Source organism: Monodelphis domestica, chromosome 4 (assembly GCF_027887165.1).
Source record: "Monodelphis domestica isolate mMonDom1 chromosome 4, mMonDom1.pri, whole genome shotgun sequence".
Lineage (NCBI taxonomy): Eukaryota > Metazoa > Chordata > Mammalia > Didelphimorphia > Didelphidae > Monodelphis > Monodelphis domestica.
In genome coordinates, this window is record NC_077230.1 from 8960889 (window position 1) to 8986257 (window position 25369).

The window sequence follows — 25369 nt, forward strand, 5'->3', positions numbered from 1 at the left end:
TATTAATTCTAATGGACCTCCCTACAAATTAGTTTCTTATGAAGGTATTCATTTTACTACAAAGGAAATCTGAGATTGGGCCTGCAAAACAATCTTATTTATTGAACTTCCCTCTCCCAATTCATTTTCAGTAAACTGGTATTATTGAAGTCTAAAATGTTTTGCCAAACTAGGTATTCCACCTCTCAAAAGCTGTGTCTATACTGGATCACCACTATCTCAGAAGTAGTAGGATTCTATGTTCTAGTGGAATCTAACATTTAGTCTTGAGGAAGATTTACCTGTTAAGGATAAACTTATTATAGATGGTCTTGGTTAATCCCCTCTAGTCCTTCCTTATTCTATTACCTTTGATGTGTTGCCTAAAACTTTAAGTTTCTTGTCCCTCAGAAAGTTCTACATATCTGAGGTAAATGTCTCAACTTTCCCTTAATTTTCAAGACTCTTTTCCTTGATAATGGCTTTGACAACTCCTCCTTATAAAGGGTTTGGGGAGAAAGGGGATTATTTAGAGGTTCTCTGATTTCTTTTTTTTTTTAATTTTCAGTTCCAAATTCTTTTAACCAAAAAGCAAAAAATATGATACCCATTATTCATATCAAGTTATATAAAATATATTTCCACATTAGCTATAATGCAAAAGAAAAAGAAACAAAAAACAATAAAGCAAAAGAAAATGTTCTTTAATCACACTGAGTAATTATCAGTTTTCTCACTGGAGGTGGATAGATTTTCCATCATGAATTCTTTGAAATTGTCATGGATTGATCAGAACAGCTAAGTCTTTCACAGTTTGTAGCCCCCACTAGTGAGAGTAGCTCCCAGTAAAATCATAGCCATAACTTAGATACAGCTAGACACATAGCCTAGGCATCACATGAGGCCCCCAAACCCCTCTTTTCCACCCCTCCCCACAGAAACTGAATGTCCTTCCAAGAAATTATGGATGCAGGAATTCTGTGTGAAGCTTGATTAAATGGCTACACACTAGCATACTGAATTATTACCTATAGAAAACTCTGTTTGGAGTCATATAGATAATCTAAATCCATTGTCTCCATCCTGTGAATCATTGACTTCCATTCTGAGTGATCTAATCCCTGCTTGGTTCAGCCCTCTATAATAGCTACCTGAAATCAATAAACTTTGTCACCGATCAGCAAGAGGGCTTTTGAGTTTGTCTGTAAGTCTGTCTGTGACTTTCCTAATCCCAACCTCATCCCTCTTATCTTGTTCCATGACCCACAAATAACTTGATGAGCTGGTCTCTACAATAGTTGATTGTTATTACAATATTTCTCTTATTATATACAATGATCTTTTGGTTCTTTGTTCTGCATCAGTTCATATAGGTCTTCCCAAGTCTTTTAAATCCATCTCATCATCATTTCTTATAGTACAATAGTTTCCCATTATAAACATATACACAGCTTGTTCAATCATTCTCCAATTAATGGGCATCCCTCTCAAGTTCCAATACTTTGCTACCACAAAAAGTTGCTATAAATACTTTTGTACATATGAGTCCTTTTACTTTTTTAAAATCTCTTTGAGGTACATACCTAATAATTATAGAGAATTATACTGGGTTAAAAAGTCCTGGGTCAAAGAGTACACACACTTTTATGTGTCTTTAAATATAATTTCAAATTATTTTTTCCTTCCATTTTAGCATCAATACTGGGTATTGGTTCCAAGGCAGAAGAGCAGCAAGGGCTAGGCAATGGGGGTTAAGTGACTTGCCCAGGGTCACACAGCTGGGAAGTGTCTGAGGCCAGATTTGAAACTAGGACCTCCCATTTCTAGGCCTGGTTCTCAGTCCACTAAGCTACCCAGCTGCCCCCAATTTTAAATTATTTTCCAAAATTGGTGGACCATTTCATAGTTCCACCAAAAGTGTGTTAGTGTACTTATTTCTCCACATCTCCTCAAGCATTTGTCATTTTATTTTTTTGGTATATGTTAGTCAATCTGATGGGTGCAAGGCAATATTTCAAAGTTGCTTTCATGGTCCATTGCTTTCTAATGATATACATGAAATTTTTATGATTATGAAATTTTCATAATCATGGTAAATATTGACCTGCAAGGAAGGGTTGCAATCTTGAGTCTCTAAATGAAGATGAGACTTCTGAAGAAGCAATCACTTTCCAGCTCTTGAAGAAGAAAGGTACAGGTCTCAAAGGAGGCTCCAGAGAGTCAAAGATTTGGTATTCTCTACTGAATAAAATTTCCTAGGGAGCAGGAGTTTGGGGGATGATGGACAGGAAAATACTAAATCATGTGCAGTAAAGGGAGAGTTGTAGTACTGTCACTGACTCTGGGAAAAGTTATATGCAAGAAGCTTATGATCTCTTTGCTACCTTGATACAGATTACTCCAATACCATGATGGACATCAGTGACTCTAAGGTACTATCAATTAGTGCTCTCATCCTATTTGGGGTGTTTAGAGAGGACTAGTATCTCTGGTGTGAAGGCTTGCCAAGACCCTTTCCAAGCTATTCATTCATTTTTGGAATCCATCATCAGCTTTCACCTGTGGCTCCAAGAAACTGTAGCATATACAGAGGCCACCCCCCCCCCCGCCCCAGTAATATCTCAGCAGACAGGTAAAACCAGGTTAAAAGTAGCAGACAGGATTTACATCGGCTGCTGATCTAGGTGAATGTCTACTCCTAAGCATGTGAAGACTTTTCCCAGTGGAATGGGTGGGAATGGGAGAACAATTGTGTTTCAATAACCATGAAGGCAGTTAAAGCAAGTATTATAGAATATTTAGAGCTTCGTTAGATATGGAAGATGCCAAGGTCATTCATTGCATCCCAGACTGTCACCAGTTGTCCTGACTTTTATCTTGCCATGACTTTGATGACTCTGGAAGGGAGAAGAGTTAATGATTGTGTACCACTCAGTCTCACTAAAATCCAATTCACTCACAAACCAAGACATCACTCATCATTAGTCTTCTTCAAAACAAAAGAATGAACAACTCAACACAACAATACTAAACTTATGATTCTACTATTGGGGTCATGCTGTCCATCCTGCTCCAGTTCTTTGTTGCTACTTTGCATTCACTGTGAACTGTCCCTGGAATGACTCACAACATGGACTGCTTTTTTGTAAAGAACTTTTACAATGTCATATTTTAATCTTTCTTTTATTTAAGTTCCTCTGTATTAGTCTCTTAGCATCCCTGTATTAATAGTTGTTTAGTAAGAACACTGAGGGTATTTTAGATTTGTAAGGTTCCTTAGGTTTTTTGAATGCTGACACTAATATAATTTTTATTGCATTGTACTAAAAGGATATGTATACTATTCCTGACTTATTTAGCATCTGTTTGTGATATTTTATGCCCTAATACTTAATAAGTTTTTGAAACAGTACTATGCACATCAGAGAAATATGCATGATACTTTATTTCCATCCAGTAATTTCCCAGGGAGCTATAATATTTAGTTTTTCTAAAATTCGATATAAGTCCTGAATTTCTTTGTTGCTTTGGATTTTTATTAGATTTCTCTAGAGTCAATGGTGTAAATTAAAATTATGCACTATTCTATTTTCTTGTCTATTTCTCCTCATAATTCACTTTTATATTTATAAGCGATTTAGTTGGGTACAGAGATATTCAGAATTGAAATCAATTCATTGTCTATTATCTTTCAGTAAAATAAAATGTCTACCTCTTTAAATTGAGTCTTTTTATTGTTGCCTTGTCTGCAATTATAATTGCTGCTCCTACTTTTTGTTGTAAATACCAACAACTTTGTAATCTGTAAGAACTATGATCAATATAATCACCCACCATTCATGATTCCAGATGATTGATGATGAAACATACTATTCATTACAGAGAGGTAAAAAAGTGAAGAATGAGACATATATGGTGAAATTTACTTTGATTGACAATGCAGATTTGTTGCAATCATTTTTTTTCAATAAGTGACAAATGAGAGAGAAAATAAATTTGGGTTCATTTTAAAATAGAGAGGTAGGGGTGCCACAGATGTGTAATGTTGCATGGACTTGCAGATGAGGGCACAGTAATATTAGGTTTATTTAACTGGTTAATTTTGTTAAAGGAACCTCTTGCAAAGTGGAAGTAAACGGTATGCAATATAAAAACAAAATATAAATAATAGGGAAAGGAACCCAAAAAATTCTGTTGCCACTAAGTGGTGGCATACAGCCCATCTTTTATTAAAGCTGAGATAGTTTTCATTTGAAATAGCAAGAAGGATATCATTAGGATATGTGTCATTTAAGAGACCAGGATTTGAACTACTCATGTTGCTTCTTTGCTACGTAAAGTAAAAAAAGCCCAGCCTAGAAATCGAGATAGAGGGAAACGATCTACATTTGAATTATAAATAGAAATTATATATGTTTAATCTGGAATTGTACGTAAATTTATTTATTGAACTTCATTATTTATGAGCGTTTCATTGATTTCTGGTACTAAGACTGAATTGTACCAGACTGAGGAAAGTCTCTCCTCAAATATCTGGAAAATGAAGGCCTTTGGTTAGATAAGATCTAACATTTTCCACCCCTATAGTCTGTGATTCTATATACAGAAGAATGTGCACTGCAAGGAACACAAAGTGAAAGACAGAATTCTCGTCCTCAAAAAACTTATAGTTGACGGGTAGCAATGACAAGTGTAAAATGTGACATAGCTAGGGCAGCTGGGTGGCTCAGTGGATTGAGAGTCAGACCTAGAGACAGGAGGTCCTGGGTTCAAATCTGGCCTCAGACGCTTCCCAGCTGTGTGATCCTGAGCAAGTCACTTAACCCCCATTGCCTAGCCCCTACCCCTTTTGTAACTTGGAACCAATCCATTGACTCTAAGATGTGTAGGAGTAAAAATGAATAAATACTCCTAGTATTTTAAATATATATATATAGGATTTTTAATACTAAATCAAAAGAGAAGGAAAAGAAAAAAGGTTCTTTCAGTCAAGTGAGCAGAGCAAAGAGAGCCAGAGACTCACACCTGCAGCACTATCAAAAGTACAATCCAAAAAAAGAGCCCTAAAGCATGGGTCTCAGCCAAATTTATCTCCTAAGCATCCTTACATAAAATGAGGATGTAACTTAAAAGAATGTTGGGAATGTAGCTCAGGTGTGGCAAATTTTCCATCTGCACAGATGGAAGGTAAGGATTTTAATTTTTTTTAAACCCTCACCTTCCGTCTTGGAGTCAATACTGTGTAAGGGCTAGGCAATGGGGGTCAAGTGACTTACCCAGGGTCACACAGCTGGGAAGTGTCTGAGGCCAGATTTGAACCCAGGACCTCCCGTCTCTAGGCTTGGCTCTCAATCCACTGAGCTACCCAGCTGCCCCTTTAGTTTTTTTTAAGTGGCATAGCAATTTAAGAAAAAAAAATAGAAGTGCAATACTACAATATGAGATGAAATGTCAAATTGTTTTTTAATTTGTACAAAATTGCTAAATTAATTTAATTTTATGGATTTTTTAATAGATTGCATCGTAAAGCCATGTACCAAACAACTCCACCTTACCCTTGCACATAAATTTTGTCCTCATCATCAAAAGACTCTGGAACAGTTGGCAAAATCCATTGACCAGTTACACAATTGTCAATGGACTGCAGCTCTGTATTCTAGGGATATGCGCTTTGTACATTACCAGGTAAGATTCTTCCTATAAACCTCTTCTGCATGGGGCTTCAATGTCTATAGATTTTATCTTTAATGTATTGGAAGGAGGGGAGAGAAAAGGAAACGGTATCATCCTGCCTAGGAGAAGTCTTACATCAGCATGAGCATGTGGGTCCCCGTGTGTATCTTCATACTATATAGCCCCTCAATTGGGACACCAGCCACCAACTCATTTTCTCGGGCTCAGTCATTTCTCCAGCAGTTCTCAATTCCCAGAGAATGACCACCACAATACAGTTTGAGAACTGGCATGGCTGGTCTTCCTTCCTTCATATTTTGTTCATTCATTCTCTTGAGATTCTTGACCTTTTGTTCATCCAGATGAATTTTATTATTTTTTCCAGCTCTATGATGCGAATTCACTTTTGCATAAGTTCTGTATTTACTTCAATATGTACAAGTTGTTTCTTCCCTTGACATTTTTTCATTCATTCACACATTGTCATGAATATGCATCATATTGATTTAGCATAATAAAAATCATTTCCACTTTAATATTTTAGCTTTATTTTATATCAATAACGAGTTTACACACAAGTTTTCCAAAGTTACATGATTCATGTTGTCTTCCTCCCCTCTTCCCTCCCTCCTCCCAGAGCTGACAAACAATTGCACTGGATTAAACATGCATCATCACTCAAAACACATTTCCATATTATTCATTTTTGTAAGAGAAGAATCTCATAAAATCAAACCCCCAAAGTATATACTGTAAAGGATTGAGAAAAGACCCTAAATAGAATCCCGCTAGCCTGGTGGCCATTGAGAGTCAGCTGAGAATTCTGGGAGAGAACTGGGAGCTGAGAAAGAACTCTGCCGAGCTCAACACTTCCAGCCTTGGAAGAAAAATGGAGAGGAGCTTTTTCCGGGGGGGGGGGGGGGGGCAGAGGAGATCTGAAGCCACAAGAGGAAAAGGAGCCTGACTTTCCTACTTGTTGGTGTAACAGCTTCATCGAGAAATCCTTCCCCAACCCCTCTTTCACTTGACTACAACTTCCCAAGACTCAGAAGGAGTTGGGTTGGACTCTTTGACCAGCGCCAATCTGCTCTCTCCTTTTGGATCTCTCTCTCCCTCTCTTGCCTTTCCTTGAACTGATTACTAAGATTTAGTTAAGTTATAGTGGTATAGAGATCATAAGAAGTCGTCAGTTGGGAAAGGGGCTGAGGCACAGGAGCCTCAAGGCTGAGCCCTTGAAGTCCAACTGCCGTGGAAATAGTTTTCCAGGGCATCCTCTCCCACCATCCTTCTCCCTTATTCCTCAGACCTACCATACCCTTTACCTTTCAATAAAACCTTCAGTATAAGTCAGATCTGGGTCTGGGCTTGTCTTCATAATAAGGGAAAGGATTAGACAAAATTGAAGACAGGATTTCAAAGCTGAATCCTGTCCTTTGACTGTGGCTAACCTGACCTGGGTTGCCACAACCCTTCCCAAAAAAGGGTTTGGTTACACACCCTTTGCTCAGAACTGCTGACAAGGAAACCTGACATCTTTTCTTTATCCAGTTTGTGCCATGACAGCGCTCAAAGGAAACAGCCATTAAATTTATCCTTTGAGAAGAGACTCAGAAAAGTTCTTCCTGTCTCTCTAAGGTGGCCTCAAGCCCTGGTGTCAACTAATCTCAGGAAGGGAGAGATATGGCCATCTTTCCCTCAACCTTTCTGCTTCATCCTTATCCCTTTCTCCACATTTCCTTACAACCTCTCACTGGAGCTATATCCTTCCAGTTGGGACAAAACCTACACACCCCTCTCCATAGAAAAGAGAAGAAAAGAGAGTCCCCCCTCTTCTCTTTTACAATACCTAAATAAACAAGTGACAAATCGTATGTTTTCATCTGCATTCCTACTCAACAATTCTTTCTCTGGGGGCAGATAGCAATGTTTCTCTTAAGGCCCTCAGAATAGTCCTGGATCATCACATTGCTGAGAGTAGCAAAGTCTATCACATTTGATCACTCCACAATATTCCACTTACTGGCTACATTGTTCTCCTGGTTCTGCTTATTTCACTCTGCATCAGTTCAGGGAGCTCTTTCCATTTCTTTCTGAAATCATTCTGTTCATCATTCCTTATAGCACATTCCTTATAGCCTTTCCCTAATTGAGGAACATCACTTCATTTTCAATTCTTTGCCACCATAAAAAAGCACAGCGATAAATATAAGTTCATTAAAAAAAAAAGAACATGGCTCTACTCAAAATCTCTCAGGATGCTACGGGAAATACATTCCTCCTGTTACAACACTTGAAGATGATAGGGGAAATATACTTTCCTGACTCATTACCATAACCCTATTGTGGAGGATTGTTATTATTGTAACACTTGATCCTTGACCTTAATAGTTCTTATGTGCTTCCATTTACACAAAACCAACCACTCACAATAACAATACTATTAAATCTTAAACATAACCCCTTACTTAATGAGGAAGCAAGGGGGCAGCTGAGTAGCTCAGTGGATGGAGAGCCAGGCCTAGAGACGGGAGGTCCTAGGTTCTAATCTGGCCTCAGACACTTCCCAGCTGTGTGACCCTGGGCAAGTCACTTGACCCTCATTGCCTCACCCTTACCACTCTTCTGCCTTGGAGTCAATACACAGTATTGATTCCAAGATAGAAGGTGAGGGTTTAAAAAAAAATAAATTTTTAAAAAATGATGAAGCAAAAAACATTAATAATCAGTACAAATATACCATAAGGAAATGAGGGAATCATTATATAATAATCTTTAGCATTTGCATAGCACCTAATCTGAGTCAGACTCTGTGCTAAATGCTCTCACAAATATTATTTCATTTCATTCTACAACAATCTGAGGCAAACAGAGGTTAAGTGACTTACCCAAAGTCACACAGTTGATAGAGGACACTTTAAATATCTAAGACTTTACCATCTTGCTTAGTTCTCCTATTCTACTCATTCTTGATCATTCCAGGCAGGTTCTTCACCATCCTTCAAAGGCTTAAATTGGTACCTTCTGCTACATTAGGAGATAAAAATTCACCAACTTTTCTGCTCATTATAAGAGCTACAACCCCCATTTAATCAGCCCCCTAGTTTCAAGTTCCCAGATTGGACATTTTTGTAAGTTTAACCTCTTAAGCCTTAAAAAGAGTTGCATGAAAATGAAGTGTGGGAACACAATGTCCTGCAGCTTCACTCATTTCTCGGTCTTTAATCCAGTCTTCCTAACGCTCAGTGTCTAAAAACTTTATTTCTTCACATTTGCATTTCAGAAGTTTTGTTTACACAGTTCATTTTCTACTAGATTTTAGCTATCCAAGTGCTTATATACCAAAACACACCAACTTGCATTCTTTATAAGGATGTAAAAAGGAGTCATAAATAAGCCTTTCCACCTTTGCTGAAAACTGTTTCTTTACCCGTGAATTTTAGTCATTTTTATTAAATAGAAGTTCTTTTTCTGACCTCTTTCAGGCATCAAACTGTTCCTCTACAAAAGCCTGACGTTCTTTCCAAGTTGATTTCTTTTTTTGTTTATGAGAAAGTACTTTTTCTTTCTCGGCAACTAAACTGCTCACATCTTAAAGGAACAGAATTTACGCTTATATCAAGGAAGTTATCCTGAGTTGACTTCCAGGTGAAAGATTAGATTTTCTTCATCTAAATGCAATGAAAACTATTTTGTTTCTTTTGTATTGAGTACGGAGGGAGCAGCTAAGTGGCTCAGTGGATTGTGGCCAGGCCTAAAGTCCTGGGTTCAAATGTAGACTCAGAACCCCCATGGCCTAGACCTTTCCACTCTTCTGCCTTGGAACAAATACACACTATAGATTCTAAGATAGAAGATAAAGGGTTTGGGGGTTGTTTGTTTTTCTTAATGCGGAGACTTCATCCGATCTATATGTGTCCTAAGGTGGTTGAACCAAAAAGAGAAAGATTTCTGTTCTTTAAAAAATAAAAAATAAAAATCATCTTGAAATCCTTTAACTCAGTAAAGCTTTGAGTCCTGATTGGATCTTGGGATTTATAGTTCAGAGGAAAGAGCGTTTCCCCTTAGCCTTGAAAGCAATCGAGATCTTTGAGCCAGAAGGCAGAGCTGAATCACGCTGCAATTTTTAAGAGATGCACAAGCTGGGACAGACTGAAAGGAAGAAGGCAAATCTGAAGGACTGACCAGAAGACACTGGGAGTTCAGAGGCAATAGACAAAAGAAACTCGCCTATAGCAGAGAAGGAAAGTATTGGGGAAAGCTAATAATCTACACCGAACTTTAGAGTAGAAGACTGGGATGAAGCTATTGATCGTATCCTCGTCTTTAAGAGAAGTTCCAAGAAATGACTTATTCTTCCTCCAGCTCGCTCTCCGGGACCATTAGAAGAGACTGTAACAACCTTTATTTCTTTCTTAATCTTAAAATTTTGAGTAACCTCAATGATAAAGAGGTCGGCTAGAGAGAAGCATAAATTCAAATGAGGCAGGAGCGTCACGCCTCAATGAGCTGTTGTGACTCAATTGCTCATTTTTCCTTAATACAAACTCCATAAAGCATGGCCATCCATTACGTTGCCCCAAGACTAAAAAGGCTGATTCTAACCGAGTGTGGCTGATTAAAGCCCTAGAGACAGAGAAGGAGGTGGCAAATGTTAAGGGCGCCATCCTCTGGCCAAGCACGCCTTCAGCCAGGATCAGTAGAATAGTTTGAGCGCTTACTCTGTTTTGTTGGCACCCTGAGGCCTCAGCATGCGCAGTACAGAGACGGCAGCCCCATTTTGCCTCCTGCTGACTGAGTTAGAAGGAAAGTATGCTGCCCGACGCAATGGGGCTGAGCTAAAAGACCCAGCGGGAATGAAGCTCGCTGACGGGGTTCTGGATCACTCCGATGCGCACGACGCACCATTTCCCCCCAGCTTTTCTTTCATAGATCGGAACATGCCTGGAGAGCCACTGGGGCGAACATACAGAAATGCCTTACCCAGGCCTGCCCCTCTATTGCTATTTAGTGTGCATATTCTGCTCTCTTCTCTCAGTCATCCGGATGCATCTCTCCCAGGGCTCTAGAGTACCCCGAGAGCTTGGCATTTCTCAGCTTCCCTGGCTTCAAGTCCACAGCAACGTCCCTCTCCCCAGTCGTATTGTCTCCGTTCCATTTAACGGCTTAATATCAATTTCACACACACACAAAGATGCTTATTCCAGAACTATAGAAAGAAGAAGCCTACATTTTGCCACCAATGCTCAGGGGCACACGACATGTCCCACCCAAGGTCACACCCAAATGGGGCCTCTTCACTGGGTCAGTCTTTGGCTCAGTTCTCCTGGTGTGGGTCCTGAAGGCCACTCTCTAAAGGCCACTCGCTGCTTACTCACTCGGCCTTTACTCCATCTCTTCCTGACCTCTCCTGACTTAACCTTCATCAAGAGGGGGAAAAATGCAAAGGCCAAGAGCCAAGTCCCTTTCACAGGCCACTGGACCTCAGAAGACAAAGCTCCAAAGCCTCCTCCTTTACACGAGGCACCATGACTGAGGGATTGAATAAGATCCACAAGAACACAGCTGAAAACAATGAGGCAGAAAAGGACAAACTATGACTAAAGCTTATTTTTTAAAAAAAGGTATTTATTTTAAAAACCCTTGGGGGGGGGGGGTAGGGACAGCTGGGTAGCTCAGTGGATTGAGAGTCAGGCCTAGAGACAGGAGGTCCTGGGTTCAAATCTGCCCTCAGACACTTCCTAGTTAGGTGACCCTGGGCAAATCATTTAACCCCCATTGCCTAGTCCTGACCACTCTTCTGCCTTGGAAGCAATACCCAGTATTGACTCCAAGATGGAAGGTAAAGGTTTTAAAGTTTAAAAAATAAATAAATACATCAATGGACAAATGAATGAATGGATTATAGATATATAAACAAACAAGATAAATAAACAAACAAATAAATAAACAAATGAACAAACAAATGAATGAATAAATAAATAAATGAAAACCCTTACCTTCCATCTTGGAATCAATACTGTGTATTGGCTCCAAGACAGAAGAGTGGTGAGGGCTGGGCAATGGGGGTTAAGTGACTTGCCCAGGGTCATACTATGACTAAAGCTTCTTGATGCCATTTCAGCCAAAGAACTGAGCTTCCCATGGACCATCATGGAATGCCTGTGCATGTTCCACAATCTCTCTGACACACCTCCTTTCTATTTCTTCATGAGTCTCTTTGAAGGAAAAGCCACCGTTCCCCATGGGGGACCCGTTGCTCCAGACACCAAGTACAAATATTCCACAGGAGATCACATTTTCTGTGACTGTGTGGTTTACTAAACATGGTAAAACCACCAATGAGCTATTTCCAGTAGAATGGAATATATATGCATTTGTCTCCAAACCTCTTCCTATTTACCTTCTTTGAGGTATCCAGGAAGAGTCCGATAATCAGCTGCTACTACGGGTCGTGGAAGGGAGAGGGGGCTGTGTGTGCTTGAGACCCGACGGAGCTCCCAACCCAATCGTGGCAGTGTTTCTGACATCAAGTCCTGGATGTCTGCCTGCGAGGAAGTCTATCTCAGACCTTGGCTTCTAGTACTAACTTCTCAAATCAGTTGCCACTAGCCTGGATAGTTTGACTTCCCCTAGTAGCAAATAAATGCATCCACGCTTCTGCATGTCTTGAAATAGAGCCTAATCTCATAGGCAAACAGGAGTATCCAATCTAGCAAAGCTATGTCTAGATTCCTCACTGTTCCCACCATCTCTTATAACTTTCTATATTTCAAAGCCAGCATTCAAATCTTACCATATTGCCTCTCTTCTTATCTGTAGCCTCTTTCCTGCTTTGAGGAAGCACACATTTGATGTAGTCTGCTTTTGGGGCAGCGGATTGAGAACCAAGTCTAGAGAGGGGAGGTCCTGGGTTCAAATGTGACCTCAAACACTTCTTAGCTGTATGACCCTCAACTCCTATTGCCCAGCCCTTATTGCTTTTCTGCCTTAGAAACTGATTCTAAGATTGAGGAGGATTTTTAAAAGGGAGAAGGATAATTTTTCATCATCTTTCTTTGTTGCAAACATCATGGACCCTCGGAGAAATAATAATGTGAGAGCAGGAGAAATGACACTGGCTTACATAAGAACTGATAAACAAGTGAATGACTTTTGTCCAAATAACACATACAATAGAGGTGTCAAATATGCCACCCAATAAGATTAAAACATAATTGTGAAATATTTACTAAAAGAAATAAACATGCAATAAAACATAATGTTAATTTGAGGTCTTCTAAATCATCATGCAGTCTGCAGGGCTCTTTATGTATGGTTTGACAGCACTGATGGCATAATGGAGAGTCGAGATTTTAAAAGTCTACTTCTGATTCTACCATTACAAATAAATTTAACAAATGAATAATTCAAACCCTTTAAGTCTCCGTTTCTGCCTTGGAAATAAAGATAAATAAAATTTTTAGTCTTAGAAAATTTGGGAGAAATGGTCTCAAAAACAACTCCTAGACCAGTGATGGTAAACCTTTTAAAGATGGTATGTTGTGTCTCACCCCTCTCCCCAGAGACTGCATGCCATGCCCCCCCACCTTACTCCATACAGGGAAGTGCTCCTATTGGGATGCTGGGTAGAGGGGCAGGTGAAGTGAGGAATGTCCTCAGGTACAGGTGGAAAAGGGATGGGGAGCAGCTCAAGTCCCTCTGCCTTTCTAGTGACAATCTTTAGGGGGGGGGCATCATGCATGACCACAGAGAGTGTTCTGCATGCCATCTTTGGCACATGTGCCATAGGTTTCCTATCACTGACCTAGACTAAGGGCACTGAGAGATTAAGTGACTTAACCAGCCTCATATGACTACTTTGTTACTGACTTAAACCCAGGTCTTCTTGATTCTGAATTCAGCTTTGTATCTACTATACCATATGTTGCCTCTCCAAGTGATCATTAGCAAGATTGTCAATCCATTCAATCGATATTAGTAAAGGAAGTTTCCTTATCAGGATTTAGTTCCCTTTACCAGTGACATCACAGATCTAAACATGAAATTGTTATGAGTATAGAAAGAGATCATCTATGAATGTATTCTGGAAATTTTAAAGTATAATATTAATCTTATTTGTGACATAATAAGCAAAGAGGGAGCTCTACCAAATACCTTTTATGACACAAACATGGTACTGATTCCAAAGCCAGGCAGGTCAAAAACAGAGAAAGAAAAATATAGACCAATCTCCCTAATGAATATAGATGCAAAAATATTAAACAGGATACTAGCAAAAAGACTCCAGCAAGTGATCAGGAGGGTCATTCACTATGATCAAGTAGGATTTATACCAGGAATGCAGGGCTGGTTCAATATTAGGAAAACCATCCACATCATTGACCATATCAACAAGGAAACCAACAAAAATCATATGATTATCTCAATAGATGCATAAAAAGCCTTTGATAAAATACAGCACCCATTCCTATTAAAAATACTAGAAAGCATAGGAATAGAAGGGTCGTTCCTAAAAATAATAAACAGTATATATCTAAAACCATCACCTAACATCATCTGCAATGGGGATAAACTAGATGCATTCCCAATAAGATCAGGAGTCAAACAAGGATGCCCATTATCACCTCTACTATTTGACATTGTACTAGAAACACTAGCAGTAGCAATTAGAGAAGAAAAAGAAATTGAAGGCATTAAAATAGGCAATGAGGAGACCAAGTTATCACTCTTTACAGATGATATGATGGTCTACTTAAAGAATCCTAGAGAATCAACAAAAAAGCTAATCAAAATAATCAACAACTTTAGCAAAGTTGCAGGATACAAAATAAACCCACATAAGTCATCAGCATTTCTATATATCTCCAACCCATCTCAGCAGCAAGAACTAGAAAGAGAAATCCCATTCAAAATTACCTTAGACAAAATAAAATAATTAGGAATCTATCTGCCAAGACAAACGCAGGAACTATATGAATACAACTACAAACCACTCTCCACACAACTAAAACTAGACTTGAGCAATTGGAAAAACATTAACTGCTCATGGGTAGGATGAGCCAATATAATAAAAATGAACATCCTACCCAAACTTATCTATCTATTTAGTGCCATACTCATTGAACTTCCAAAAAAATTTTTACTGAATTAGAAAAAACCATAACAAAGTTCATTTGGAAGAACAAAGGATCAAGGATATCCAGAGAAATAATGAAAAAAAAATACAAAGGAAGGTGGCCTTGCAGTCCCAGATCTCAAACTATACTATAAAGCAGTGGTCATCAAAACAATTTGGTACTGGCTAAGAGACAGAAAGGAATAAACTTGGGGTAAGTGACCTCAGCAAGACAGTCTATGACAAGCCCAAAGATCCCAGCTTTGGGGACAAAAATCCACTATTTGACAAAAACTGCTGTGAAAACTGGAAGACGGTGTGGGAGAGATTAGGTTTGGATCAACACCTCACACCCTACACCAAGATAAACTCAGAATGGGTGAATGACTTGAACATAAAGAAGGAAACTATAAGTAAATTAGGTGAACACAGAATAGTATACATGTCAGACCTTTGGGAAGGGAAAGACTTTAAAACCAAGCAAGACTTAGAAAGAGTCACAAAATGTAAAATAAATAATTTTGATTACATCAAATTAAAAAGTTTTTGTACAAACAAAACCAATGTAACCAAAATTAGAAGGGAAGCAACAAATTGGGAAACAATCTTCATAACAAAAACCTCTGAGAAAGGTCTAATTACTCACATTTATAGAGAACTAAACCAATTGTCTAACAAATCAAGCCAGTCTCCAATTGATAAAGGAGCAAGGGTCATGATTAGGTAATTTTCAGTTAAAGAAATCAAAACTATTAATAAGCACATGAAAAAGTGCTCTAAATTTCTCATAATCAGAGAGATGCAAATCAAAACAACTCTGAGGTATCACCTCACACCTAGCAGATTGGCTAACATGACAGCAAAGGATAGTAATGAATGCTGGAGGGGGTGTGGCAAAGTTGGGACATTAATTCATTGCTGGTGGAGTTGTGAATTGATCCAACCATTCTGGAGGGCAATTTGGAACTATGCCCAAAAGGCGATAAAAGACTGTCTGCCCTTTGATCCAGCCATAGCACTGCTGGGTTTGTACCCCAAAGAGATAATAAGGAAAAAGACTTGCACAAGAATATTCATAGCTGCACTCTTTGTGGTGGCCAAAAATTAGAAAACGAGGGGATGCCCTTCAATTGGAGAATGGCTGAACACATTGTGGTACATGTTGGTGATGGAATACTATTGTGCTCAAAGGAATAATAAAGTGGAGGAATTCCATGGAGACTGGAACAACCTCCAGGAAGTGATGCAGAGCGAAAGGAGCAGAACCAGGAGAACATTATACACAGAGGCTGACTCACTGTGGTACAATCGCATGTAATGGACTTCTCCCTTAGTGTCAATGCAATGTCCCTGAACAATCTGCAGGGATCCAGGAGAAAAAACACTATCCACAAGCAGAGGACAAACTGTGGGAGTAGAAACACAGAAGAAAAACAACTGCTTGACTACAGGGGTTGAAGGGACATGACAGAGGAGAGACTCTAAACGAACACTCTAATGCAAATACCAACAACATGGAAATGGGTTCGAATCAAGGACACATGTGATACCCAGAGGAATCACGCATCAGCTATGGGAGGGATAGTGGGAGGGGGGGAGGAAAAGAAAATGATCTTTGTTTCCAAAGAATGAAAATGACCAAATAAAATAATGTTTAAAGGAAAAAAATAATAATATTAATCTTATTTGTTATTATATTCTGGGTGTCTTAATCTATTATTCACCATGACAAGTAGTTGCCAACAGACGGTGTCTTAAAATCTAATAATATTTCAAGGTATTTCGTAGCAGAGGGAGGTAGCTGTCAAAATGTGATTACCAACATTTCTTTTTGAACTCGCATTCATCAGCTTTAGCAGGAACATTCTACCACATTTTTTTTGATAACTCAAGCAAACTTTTTTTAATACTGTCCACCCTTTGGAATGATTCTTTGAGGGGCCAAGCTATGCCATAGTGTTTGGAATTCAGAGTGGCAACTCATTATGGGATAACATTTTAACTTTGACAAAAACTTCCTGTTTTCATGATATCTTCTTAACTCTTTTTCTTCAGGTATTTTGTTTTGTTTTGTTGGTTTCTCACACACACACACACACACACACACACACACACACACACACACATAATTATTTACTCCAGACGTGTCAAACATGCAGCCCACAACATTTCTGAATAGGGTCCAAACTAGATTAAAATACAATTGGGAAATATTTGGCAAAAACAAATAAAAATACAATAAAACATAGATGTTAGTGCATTTTAAAAACAATCATAATGTGGTCCACATGAATCCTTATGTACAGTTAAGCGATCCTCATTTCTGTTTGAATTTGACGCTGCTGATTTATGCTGTATGATGTTGTTTTGATTCTGAATATCGGAATTTTAAAGAGATATTTTTGAATTTTATGTTACAATTGTTCCCTAATACAAAGTCTTTTGCAAGTTCTGAAAAGATTTTCCTACTTTTCTTAGACACTGAGAGCACTTTTCCAGTATAAGCCTCAAAACATGGATGAGCTGATGATAACTGCTGGTGACTATATCTTTGTTGATCGAACCCAGCAAGCCGAGGCCAGTGAAGGCTGGGTGATTGGGATCTCCCACCGGACAGGCTGCAGAGGCTTTGTGCCTGAGAATTACACAGAAAGAGCCAATGAGTCTGATACTTGGGTTAAACACAGGTTAGTATAAACATTGTCTAAGAGTGGCAACGAACAGATCAAGCTCAAGTATTGGGGTAGATGTTTATGGAAGGGCAAATGGGTTCTTTTCTTACCTCCATTCACAAAATATACCCCCCAAACCAGGCTATCTGTGTGCATATTTGTTGGCTATAGAATCATCTTATTGGTATTAACTGATTTGTGTTTCCTTGATGGTTTGTGTACGTTTAAAATAAATTTTCTAGTTTGCTCAAGACATTCTGCAACCATTTTTGGAAAATGTCAATTTTGTTGTTGTTCTTCTTCTTCTTAAATGTAACCACCTGAGCCTTAGGAGTATTGAAGAAAACAACGTAAGTGAAAGCACTTCATAAGTGGAAAAGTATTCTCTAAATGTCAGGTGTTTGATACTTTAATGCATTTGTGATTTCACCCATGTGAGTATTCCCTCCCATAATGCAGATGGTGAAGTCTCCGTATTGGTCTGTCTTTTGGGACTCATACATGTTCTCTCAAAATCCTTCTGAGCTGGCTGATCCTTCAATGCTGCGGTCCCTGCTCTAATTCTCTTGCCATTGCCAGTGGCACGTGAGGATTGTGCATCAATTCTACTCTTATTCTTAACCACATAATGGACCCCCCTTTGCAGTCTCTGATGCCATTCTTTACGCCACTTCCCTTTTCTAAGATTTGACTGCAGCATACTTGGACCAAAACTGCTATTGCCCTTTGGTGAAGGCGACATTTTAATTCTTTGAGTATTGTTCTATTACATAGATAAAGCCCTTTGTTTCAGAGAAAAGGTCTTGGTTTAGAGTTACTCAATCATTCTGAAGTTTCCCAAAGACAATCTTGAACACTTTCTTCTTGTTCAATTTGAGGGTGAATCAGTTGTCCGTACGTAGTGTCTGTGGCAAGAGCTTGTCGTTGTGGGTGATTCAAAGGGAAACAGAAGAGACATCTCTAGCCTCTTCTTCCTCCACAAGAGACTTCCATTCCTGCCTGGAAGGAAAACCAGGAGTTTGTGAGTAAAGGTCACCACTCTCCTCTCTTCAGAGAGAATTCTAATTAGAGAATATATGCTCCCTTAACTATTATTAGTCTAAGCAATATGACTGGGTTCCATCTAACTTTATCACTTTTTCACATAGGGGGAAAGGGAGACCCAAGATCTATATCTAAGGCTTGACCCCTTCCCCACTTATTGTTCCACAAAGGACATACATAAAGAATAATAAATAAACTCATTTATTTAAATGATAGCAAAACAAAAATCAGAGAAGGTATGTGTAGGAGATTATGTACCCAACATCACAGAGTGAAGGAGCTCTCCCATTGGGAGCAAGGTTAATCAATTTGGCCAAGAGGGAGTCAGTGTCCTAGATGTCACCCAATGAGAAACTCCCCAAAGTCTCTAGATAGGCAAGCTAGGAATGGAGGCACTGTGGAGGTCTCCAGCTCCTCTCATTTCTTAACAGAATCTCACGACTCCCAGAGTAAGAGTCAACCTGACGGGGTAATGCTTTTTCTTTAGTGTTTCCACTTATAAAATCACATTAGTTTCTGATATCGAACCATTTGATGGAGTCAAATTTGTTATCAAGAACTTTCTTTTCTGGGTCTTCAATAGCTGCGGTGATAGCACCTACAGGAAAATGTACCAGGTTATATCTCCACAGGAGTTACTTCCTGGAATGTTGGCTGTGAGTATGAGATGGAAGCACTACTATTCTCAAGGCTTTTGAGTTCAAAGTCCTGGACCATTTCTATTAGGATTTTAAGGGAGATGATGACCAAGATGGTGGTTTGACTTGCCTTGCAAATGCTATCTCCTCTCTTTTTCCTGTCTTACTATCTGAACTAAACTGTCTTGCCTGCCATGTGAAGGGCAGTTAGTTGGAAGTTGACAAGGTTGACTGTCCCCTTCTTCACAAGGATTCTTTCCCCAGATGATGACTGTGAAGGCTAGGCTGGAAATAGGACTGGTATGCAAGGGATCTCGTGTCCATTTTCCCCTAGCCTCATGTGCCCATTCGCCATTTGGTGTCACTTGGTCAGTAGCTGTTGCTGGTAATATCAGGGAATATTCACTATAATATACTACAATACTCTTTTCCCTCAATCATGGCTATAAGGAATGGGCTGAAATTAGATCTGGTGCTTGGGGGCAGTCCTTGGGTTCCTGAGTTCTGGATGCTGGGCTATCTACAATTGGGATATGAGGGGAAATGGAGGTGAAGGTGGTGGTGCTGATTTGACTTTCCGAAGACATGCTATCTCCTGTCTTTCTCTCTCTCTCTCTCTATCTATCTATCTATCTATCTATCTATCTATCTCTATCTCTAACTCTCTCTCAATGTAAAAACTGGCTTGCTTGCCCTTTCTTGGCAGTTGGTGAGAATGGCATGTCCCTTCTTCAAAAGAGTTGCTTCCTCAAATGATGATTGTGAGATCTGAAAAAGAACTGCTATCATGCCCAGGATCTTGTGCTAAGCATAGAGAAAGGCATACTTTAGTATAGATCTGTTCTAGAAATGATTACCATTTTTTAACCTTTTGCATACTTTCCTAAAAGAAGAAGTGAAAGAAGAGAAAATTTTAGTGGATGGCATTGTTTCCTGATAATATGAATAAGTACTGATAAAGTTTCCTTTGTTGAGATAATGGACAAAAAGACTTGTACAAGAATATTCATAGCTGCGCTCTTTGTGGTGGCCAAAAACTGGAAAACGAGGGGATGCCCTTCGATTGGGGAATGGCTGAACACATTGTGGTATCTGTTGGTGATGGAATACCATTGTGCTAAAAGGAATAATAAAGTGGAGGAATTCCATGGAGACTGGAACAACCTCCAGGAACTGATGCAGAGCAAGAGGAGCAGAACTAGGAGAACATTGTACACAGAGACTAATACACTGTGGTATAATCGAACGTAATGGACTTCTCCATTAGTGGTGGTGTAATGTCCCTGAACAATCTGCAGGGATCTAGGAGAAAAAAACACCATTCATAAGCAGAGGACAAACTGTAGGAGTAGAAACACAGAGGAAAAGCAACTGCCTGAATACAGCAGTTGAGGGAACATGACAGAGGAGAGACTCTAAATGAACACTCTAATGCAAATATTATCAACATAGCAATGGGTTCAAATCAAGAAAACATGTAATGCCCAGTGGACTTACGCGTCGGCTATGGGGGGTGGGGGGGAGGAAAAGAAAATGATCTATGTCTTTAACGAATAATGCTTGGAAATGATCAAATAAAATATTAAAAATATATATATATATATAAAAAGTTTCCTTTGTTCAGATGTCCCAAAGGACTTGGGGCTAAAGATTATTTGTCTTAATATTCTTAGTTGGATGCAAAAGAAGGCTTTTTAATATGCTTCCAAACCATCTGACTAAATGTTTTTTTCTCTGTCCCTACTCATACTGTAAGTGCTTTTTCTTGGGTATTTACTGTATTTGTACATTACTGTCTTCAGATAAAATATTTTCTCTGTTATAGACTTTCCTGCCTTCCTATTCCTAAACCAGAATTCTCTCTCCTCTAAATTCTTACAGTATGCCATATCTCAAATTGTTTTCATGCTTCTACCTAGTTTGTATGGTCAAAAAACCCTTTACTTAATGGCCTGCCTACTAGTGAGGAGGCTGGTCAGAAAGTATCCTTCACTGGGACCGTACATCAAAAATGTTCTAGCTTAGAAAACCCCACCAGAACTTGCACTGCGATTTCCCAGCCTTTGGAAAAGTCAGGGTCACTTCCACCTTACAATGAGTCAATGGAGTAAGACTTTCTACTTTTATAACAGTTATTTGTTCAGTAAACAATGTTTTCTTTTTGTAGCCTTCACGATATCTTGTACATAGTAAGCAGCTGATAAATACCTTGTTGAATTAATGTGTTAATGATAAGATTTCTAGACAACAGACTTTAGGTTAAACACCCAGCACATAACTATGTGCAAGCGCGCTACGTAGATATTTTTTGATGCTGAGGATATATTTAGGATGGTGCTACTTTTTAAGACCTAAACCCCAAATCAGTGACTGAATTTCTCAATATCTCTATTCTTTCTTTATTTCTAATAGAACTTACACCTTTAGTCTAGCCATTGCTCTGGACTCCAAGGACAGGGAACATGATACTACAATGAACCATAAATTGCAACATTCATTAATGACAGCAAAAACAAGCAAAATACAGACGTGGCAGGTAATTGTGTTTTCATGTTAAAACTACTTGTATGTTGTCAGCCATACATCCTAATGAAATATTGTATTTCTGAGGAAAATTCATATAAAATATGCTCTCTATGAAGTCCATCTCATTTTGCCCAACATGGAGACGTATCCTTTTTTGAGTATGACTTTAGAAATTGATGAAAGAGGATTGTAACAAAGAACTGAATTTGGCACGAGATTCTACAGTTGAGAATCTCTTGGCTGGGGAAAGAGTACATATAAAGGGAATCATGAATATCTCAACATAAATACTTCACAGACACAAATCTATCAGAGGAAAGCAGGCATGACGTATTTAAAAAGAGCTTGGCAGAGGCAGTGTTCTTCATTGAATCGAATGCACAGAATATTGGAGTTGGAAGAGATCTTCTAAGTCATTTGGCCAAACAAGAATACTATCTATAACATACTAGACAAGTGTGGGAAAGGAAAGGGGGCCCATTTCCTTCAGAACCAGCCCGATCCACTTTGAAATAACTAATAGTATAGCAAGACTGTCTATTTCCTACAGACTAGCCCCTTGGGTTCCCCGAGAATGGCTACACCTCTTCCCTGGGAGGAGTATACATACCTTGGGAGTCGGAGCGACATCTTCTCTAATGGTATTGGCTTAAGTTCCCATTCTAGTAAATTCTCTCTAGCTTTAAGTACCTGGGAAGAATGATCTCAAATCTAAAAACTGTTTCTGAAAAACATTTTGCCTAGCAGGGTCACTCTCAGATGTGATGAAGAAGTCTGTCCCTTGGAGGACACGGCGTCTTGCCTAAAATCTCAATCCACTACTCAGCTGGGTCTTGGTTGCTCCTTGGACTGGGTCAAATTCTGGTTCCTGGACCTCTGGTGGTTTACTCTCCTGACCTTTTGAAGTTCCCAAGAGTGAAACCTAGTATAATACTACTTTACCTAAGACCAGAGAAGAATAGACAGAATAAACAGGGAATAGACAACAGAAAAACTATATACTCATTGACAGTCCCACTGATAAGATTAAGTTCCAAGACTATTCTGGCTCAGCAGAAAGACCCCCCATTCATACCATTCATAAATAAATAACTACTAATAATTAATAAAGAAATAAAACCAATAAAGTAAATATTCACAAATGCTGTGAAATTCACATGGAGACTGCATCAGCCCATTGGCCAATCAATTTACATGAGTTACAAATTTTTCCTCATATCAGACTTAACTCTGCATCATTGCTCCCAGTTCTGCCCTCCAGGCTGGCTAGAAAAATCTAATCCTTCTTTGATAGGAAAACTCTTCAGAGACTTGAAGGGTACCATTTTCTCCCTGGGTCTTCTGTCCTACTAAATAAGAATCCTCCATTCCTTCAGCCACCCTCCAAAATAAACATCTTAGGGCCTTTCACTATCCTGCTTGTCCTCTGGACAATCTACAAATTTTCATTTTACTTCCCAGAAATGAACATGATCTAGATATGATCTGATTGGGCCAAATACCACAGGGCTCTCACCTTTCTGGGCATTATATATTTCTAAGATCAAATTTTACCTTAGTGGGAGGGAAGGAAAATGTCAATAATGGGGAAGGGTTATGAGAGGGAGAGGGAAGAAGTACAAGGCCTAGCATCCTGAAGCCCCAAATTTAACTTCAAAACATTACTGGGGCCAAAAATGATGACAAACAAAGTCTGAGCACTCAGGGAAGGCGAACATTTCAACTCTCCTTTTCTCCCTCTTTTTCTTCCTTTCTATGATTCTTGGTTCTTTTGGGGGGGAAATAACATCTCCCCAAACAATAGTTTTGCCATGATAATATATCTACAGCATAGCCAAAAATTTCTGTACTTTATTCCTTAAGAACATGGTTCGTTACTCCTTTCCATTGTCTAAAGATTCTTTACTTCATAACAAAAAATATTCTTATTGCAAAAGATTTAATATTTTTACCTCAAATATACCCAGATTTTTTGAAAGAAATATTTAAAAACCAAAAAAAAAATTTAAAAACCCAATGCCTCTAAAATGGGGAATGCAAGTAAAGATAAAACTATAAAAGAAAATGAGTATCTAAAAGATATAAAATATTCTCCCCTGCTCAATTCAAGAAAACAGACATCATAACCTAATCTTAAAAAAAAATAAGTTGAGCAAGCCTTAAATGAAAGCTTAAGAAACTCTCCAAGTCAAATATTTTAACAAGTATAATTGATCAAGCATTTCAAGAGCAATTAACAGTGATGCTACAAAAATGACTTTAAAATACAGCGATAGAAAGCATACTGCCAAATCTGTGTTACGGTCCTGATAATGAAACAAGGACAAATAGAAATTTTAAAAATAAAATCCTCCCAGAAAGTAATTTCCAGTTACCAACATGGATACAAAGCAGGAATGCAAGAAAAGTTATGCATTAAACAAAATAATTAACATGATTCATCGAGCAAACAACAAAGATAACAAAAACCACATGATTATTTCAACAGATGCCCCCAAAGCCTTGGGCAAAATACAGCACTCATTTACATTAAAAACCCTACAAAGCAGAAATATAGAAGATTCCTCACTTTTTTTCCTAAACCCTCACCTTCCACATTAGAATCAATACAATGTATTGGTTCCAAGGCAGAAGAGTGGTACTAGCTAAGGGGGTTAAGTGACTTCCCCAGGGTCACACAGCTCATAGATCAGATTTGAACCCAGGATCTCCCAGATCTCTAGGACTGGCTCTCAATCCACTGAGTCACTCAGCTTCCCCTAAAGATTCCTTTTTTAATATGATCACAGGCATAGATTTAAAACCAAGAACTAAAATTGTTGGTAAGGAAATACGGTGGATCTTTGAACAGAACAGCAGTTTTCACATTTTTGGTCTCCAGATGCCATTATATTAATTTTTCTGATGTGTAATCACTTTTATTTTTTAAATATATAACACATGTAACAATAATAATATAATAATTATATGTGATAAATGTGCAAATCCAAGAGAAACAACTTCTCACATTAGCTATGTTCAAATTTTTATAGCTTTGAATATTTTTTAGCTTCCCTCTTTAGCTCTGCACCCTCCCCAAGAAGGCAGGTAGTATGATATAGGTTGTAGGTATTTTCATATAATAAAGATTTCCCCGTGTGTTGCGTTGTAAAACAAGATATTTATTACTTACACTAGAGAAAAATTCAAGGAAGAAATAAACTGAAGAATGGTGGGTTCCAATCTGCATTTCTTTCATCATAAGTTCCATGGAGTTGTCTTGGACCCTTGCTTTGTTAATAACCGTTAAGTCTTTCACAGCTGATCATAATACACTATTGTTTTACAACGTACAAAGTTCTCCTGGTCCTGCCAACGTCACTGTGCATCACTTCATATAAATCCAGGGTTTTTTGGTGATCATCTTGTTTGTCGTTTCTCATGGCACACGAGTATTCCCTTTATAACACCTTAAAAATGATTAAGAACAGGGGTAGCTAGATGATTCAGTGGACTGAAAGCCAGACCTAGAGACAAGAGGTCCTAGATTCAAATCTGGCTACAGACATACCCTAGCTTTGTGACTGAGCAAATCATTTAACTCCCATTACCTAGCTCTTGCCCCTCTTCTGTCTTGGAACTAATACACAGTAAAAAGTCTTTTTTTTTTTAATTTAAAAAAGGGAAGATCACAAAAACCCAAAATGCTGAAGAATAATTTAGTATGCATTAGCAGAATTCAT

General features: G+C 38.6%; 1 protein-coding gene across 1 annotated transcript in view; it reads left to right on the forward strand.

The window, feature by feature from the left end:
- UBASH3A (ubiquitin associated and SH3 domain containing A) overlaps positions 1–25369 on the forward strand; it is a 140094-nt gene that overhangs the window by 82354 nt on the left and 32371 nt on the right. The window contains exons 5-7 of the mRNA XM_007493177.3: positions 5495–5664; positions 17246–17454; positions 21534–21657. Coding sequence (XP_007493239.1) covers positions 5495–5664; positions 17246–17454; positions 21534–21657 — 503 coding nt within the window. The remainder of the gene's footprint in view (positions 1–5494; positions 5665–17245; positions 17455–21533; positions 21658–25369) is intronic.